General features: G+C 38.6%; 1 protein-coding gene across 1 annotated transcript in view; it reads right to left on the bottom strand.

The window, feature by feature from the left end:
• Positions 1-4596, bottom strand: part of LOC138060623 (uncharacterized) — a 6231-nt gene extending 1635 nt beyond the window's left edge. The window contains exons 1-4 of the mRNA XM_068906462.1: positions 4557-4596; positions 3685-3784; positions 1794-1957; positions 1071-1456 (exon numbers count right to left, since the gene is read on the bottom strand). Of these exons, the coding sequence (XP_068762563.1) occupies positions 1071-1456; positions 1794-1836 (429 nt within the window). The 5' untranslated portion in view covers positions 1837-1957; positions 3685-3784; positions 4557-4596. The remainder of the gene's footprint in view (positions 1-1070; positions 1457-1793; positions 1958-3684; positions 3785-4556) is intronic.
• Positions 4597-5000: the final 404 nt, after the last annotated feature.

Genomic DNA, 5000 nt, shown 5'->3' with positions numbered 1-5000 from the left:
GTACTTCGTGTCAAGCCACCACATTAACATTTAGATTTAACATTTATAATATCTGTACAGAAAGTATTCCAAACATTCATAAAAGTTAACCTTAGGCCTAGAAACCTTTTTTTTAGTCCTAATTATGCCTACGGTTAGCTTTTATGAATATTTGGCATACTTTCTGTATAGATATTCTAAATGTTATTGTGAAGGTGGCTTGACACGAAGTACTATGTACAAGGCGTCACGAAGTGTGTTTGAATTCAACCTCAGTATCTCTCTCTGCCAGGGTGGTTTTGGAGGATGGAATCTAATGCTGACCCTGATTTTGTTGAGCATATAATAAATAAAAAAATCGTATAAACTTGCTCGCGTATTTCGTGATTTGTGGTCACTCGTGATGTTTTGAAAGTTCTAAAAGTGCACTCGCCTACGGCTGGTGCAAGTTTGAGAACTTTCAAAACATCACGGTGAGCAAGGGTTAAATTTGGGTCTTTGAGCCCATCTGGGGCTCGGATTTTTCCGACTTCTCAATGGATTCTATTAATATTTCATTTCATATGTGTATATTATTCTCACATTCGCTCACTTGGGTGGCTGGTTGGCCGCATCTCAGATATGTTTGAAGGTGACTGCGCGATGCAGTTATGAGCTATGCTGTCAGTCGTTATTTGACTCTGTGGCTGCGTGATGCAGCTCGAGTCAAAGACCCACATTTCACCCTTGTTCAGCATAGAGTTTCCAGTAGCTCAGGGGTTAGAGCATCCGATAGATCACGGAGGATCTCATATTGATCCCATTAATTCCTCAAAAACGATAATGATATTCATCGAGACCATCTAAAGCTAAATAAAAAATAGGCTCACTTTCAATTTCCAAGATGGGGGGTGTGGTCGAATCTATAGCTTAGTAATGCCATCGTGTCAAGTCGTTTCTGACAAATACTATAGAGACATCCTCGACTTTGCCATCCGCGCGGAAATAGGAGAATTATTATAGTCGTTGGGGGTTTAATGAAAGAAGGAGGTTCGGTGGACCGGGCATGTCAAAATCTCCCGTTATTCAAAAAGACTTGAAAAGTAAAATACCTGTCCTTTGCAATCAAAACGCTTTCTCTCTTCTGGAAGAATGTCCAAATCAAACTGTGGTTGAACCACCAAACGAATTTTTCCATCTGAAGAACTGAAATTTCGCTGCACAGATATTCGTTTTAGGATGGAAAAGTAATTGACGTCGACAAGAACATCGATGTCTGAATGATAAGGTATAAGATCGCCATTGCGCATGGCGCCTAAAAGGCTACCGCATCCCAGTATGTAACCGATGTTGTTGTGTTTAGAGATATTGACCCAGGCACGAAAAAGTTGTGCTAACTCCTGACGCCATGGGTTATCGAAACAACCAGGTTCGCCATAAACGGATGAATTTTTCATAAGCTGCTTGGAAATTGCTGATCCAGTTTGTTCAGTCCGATCTGCCAGGAAAAAACAAGAAAAAGAAAAGAAAAGCCTGATACTCAGGTTAAGTTTGTTTCAAGTAGGATGACGTAGGCATCGTTGGTTGCCATCTGTCGACCGGAATTTTTGGATTCCGTCTACTTTCATTTCCTAGTGGATTAGGTTTTCGTGAGTGGAGATGATGTAAATTTTGATTTGATGGACTCCAGCTTGGTGCTTTAATTCTTCTGTGACTACGAGATCTGTTGAGCTTATTCATACGAGATATTAATGATTTGCCGTGATATATTATAGTGTGTAATTTCTTCTTATTGTATTTGATGTGTGAGTCAGTTATCCTGTATGCTGTCTCACCTTCGGCCTCCACTTTGTTGAATCCTTTCGACCTTGACGTCATGTCATGCTTTTGCCATTTCTCCCCAAGACCTTTCCTCCAGCAGTGTCCTCTTTGGGGAACAAAACCGACATCTGGTCTGACAGTTCTTGCTTAATACCATACCAAAACAGGATGAAAATTACTGGGAAAAGGAAAAGTCGCCGCCAGAGTCGAGATGGAAAACGTAGCAACATTTATATATGTGTTACAAATTACGGAATCCGCCTATACAGCTGTATTTGTTAAGTTGAATATTCCTGAAAAACTGGATTAAACTTGAACACGCTTCGATTCACTTGCACTATTCGATCAAACATTCGTTGAAAGTCTTTTTGCTTTAGTAGTCAGCGAGAAAATGAACTGTCATTTTCCAAGTTCAAACCCGTAGGTAGAAGTCACGTGTGAACGAAATGATAAAGTGCTAAGATATTTGCATATAAACAAGATAAATATCACGCAAGAAAAAAGATTCAAAACTCGTGAATAAGGGAAAGGTCATTTAATATGACAAGGGGGGGGGGGGGGGGGTGGGGGAGGAGATGTTGAAACTCGAAGCTTAAAATTTTAGCAGCCCCCTCGATAGCGGTTCAATTTTTAGGAGCCCCCTCCCTTGGTAGTCGAAAAATTTCAGAGCCCCCCCCCCTCCTCCTTAAATTTCTTTGCCCCCCTGAAAAAAAAGATCTCTAGACTGTATTAAATATATTTACCGTTATTGTCTTCAATGGTTTATACAATGACAGACTTGAGATCCAGTTGTGATGAAATCCCTGTTGAGTTCTCGAGTAGTTATTGTCAGATTTTGAAATCTTGTTGAATCAATGTGGTTTTATTATAAGAAGTTTGAGCATTTTTAATTTTTGAAAATTTCTAAAGCATTTTTGGGATGAATAATATTGACTTCAATAAGGTTAGTATCTCATCAGCGTACACTAGTATTATTTTTGCTTCGCCATCTTTGTCTTGTCGCCATTTTCTTTTTTAGAACAGTTTGAAACCAATATTTTATCTTAAACCTCTTTTTAAGAAAAAAAAGGCTTCAGTTAATAATTGTCAAAAAATCTAAAATCGAATGCAGTTCTTACAGTATGTTTTCCGTTAAAGGTGGTTTTAAACCAATTCCCTGAGTGCGAGTTGACAATGGTGTATACAGATGCTGTTGGACGAAGAGATCTTTTGTTTTGTTTCATCTGAACATGGCGGCGATGCTAATTTCCGTTTCGTAAACGGCAGTTGCCATTTTTGACGGTCGATGCCATTCTTAGTAACGAAGCCTTACTGAATTGTTGGGGTTAGCTTCCTTTAAATACTGTAAAATTGCCAAATTTGGAGTGGTTATTTCATTAGAACAGTGGTTAAGAGCGTTTGCTCTTCAGCCATTGAATCGAGTTCGACTTCGTTTATCTAACTTTTTCTAATTAAAAAAAAATCTTATTTTTTTTAAATTTTCAAGTGACATACGCTGCTAATTTAGTCCTAGATTAAGTATTTTTCCCCAAACTTAACAGTGAAAATTGTTCTGAGTGTCGTCCAAATGGCAACGACCGTTACGAGTCCAAGTGCCAATGAGGAGGAACCGTTTATTTTTTGCCGAACCAAACTTATAATCATTTCTACTGTTATTACGAATATTCTTCCGTATGATATTTCAGTGTTGACAGCAAGATTGTTGACAGAACTTGATAATGGCCTACAAAAGCTTCAGTTTCATTTGTGAGATGTTGTTACCACGTCACCCGGCAAGATTCTGGATTCCTGGAACCCAAATTAAAAACACGTACATTCAAGCTTGATCTCAGATGAAAGGTTGAAAGGTTGGTTAAAAATAATAATATTCTTTGTTTATATTCAAAGCCAATGTTCGACACTTACTTTCTTACGCCCATGGCCATCCCTCAAAATGACATTGGACATTTCGTAACAATTACACCACTCAATATCCCATCTTAATTCATGTATGACATGCTTACCGCTGTAAAAAGAATGAAAACAGGCAAAATTGGAGCTTTAGTTCAACAAGAAATAGCGTTTCTAAGCTAAGCCGCGCTGATCGATCTACAGTATTTAGGTCTAAAAACCACATTGAAGACGGTTAGCTTTCATTTGTTTTGCTGGGTACCACTGTCATGTCGATACTCTAAAAAAATTCGACTTTCCGGGAGCTTGTCTCGTTAGTCTAGTCGATATCGGAAAAAGCAACGAGATGCCATCGATCCAGGTTCAACTCTTTGCCTCACCTATTCTAAATCTTCTCTGCATACTTAAAATATTTGTTTCTTTGAAGTAGATTTGAAGTCTGAAGTAGATTGTACGTCGTGCAAGTTGAATAAAAAGGGTAATGTCAGGTTGAGAGATGGCCATGAGTGTCGACCGAATCGGCAAGGTAAATATCCACCACTAGCCACCGACACTGTGGTGAATAGTAGTTTTAGTATATTCTGGTGAGATAATATATTACAAAAAGACGACTTTAACTCATTTATTCCTGCAAAGATCACAATATTTTCGGGCGCAAATTCCGCGCGAATTCAGTGCTCGGAGGTGAACAGCAACAGGTTTGGAGAAGTGTCTCCCTCGGAAATACAGCAACTTTTCTACTATGCCATCCCGGTAGCTACAAAAGAAAGCCACAAAGTTCGGCATAAACATACTAAATGGTACAATCCGTGAAGTACAAAACCTCGTAATTCTCGCTGTCGATAATTTTGCGTTTAAGATCACGAAACAACAACACAAATGTTTACCTTAATGTTTTAATCTTGAAGTATAAACTAAAACAATTATCCGTTCGTCATGTGCTTATAGCCAACTCGGCGCTACGAGCCTCGTTGGCTATTTATCACCTCATTTCCAATGCACATCATGGAATAAATGTTAAATACCTCACAAGTGAATAGTGCCTCCGGCCGCGCGCGCTGATTGGCTAACTCGGGGGTGTGATTACCCAAGTGGTATTCACCTCCATTTCGGTGAATAATTGTTAATTAATAATTGAAGGCTACTATTGATTAAATAAAACTAGTTCATTCACTTGACTTCCATCTGCCGGATGTTTTGCCAATTATTATTGCTTTCACTGATATACAATATCTTTAAGATTCTCTGGTCTGTCGAAAAAAGAATTGGTTGTGATTTCGTCTGTCAAGTTGTAATAGTTGGTTTTTGGTTTTCATGTTAATGGAACAAAA

The sequence above is a fragment of the Montipora capricornis genome, chromosome 8, assembly GCF_036669925.1.
Source record: "Montipora capricornis isolate CH-2021 chromosome 8, ASM3666992v2, whole genome shotgun sequence".
Classification (NCBI taxonomy): Eukaryota; Metazoa; Cnidaria; class Anthozoa; order Scleractinia; family Acroporidae; genus Montipora; species Montipora capricornis.
This window is presented reverse-complemented; position numbering and strand designations above follow the sequence as displayed.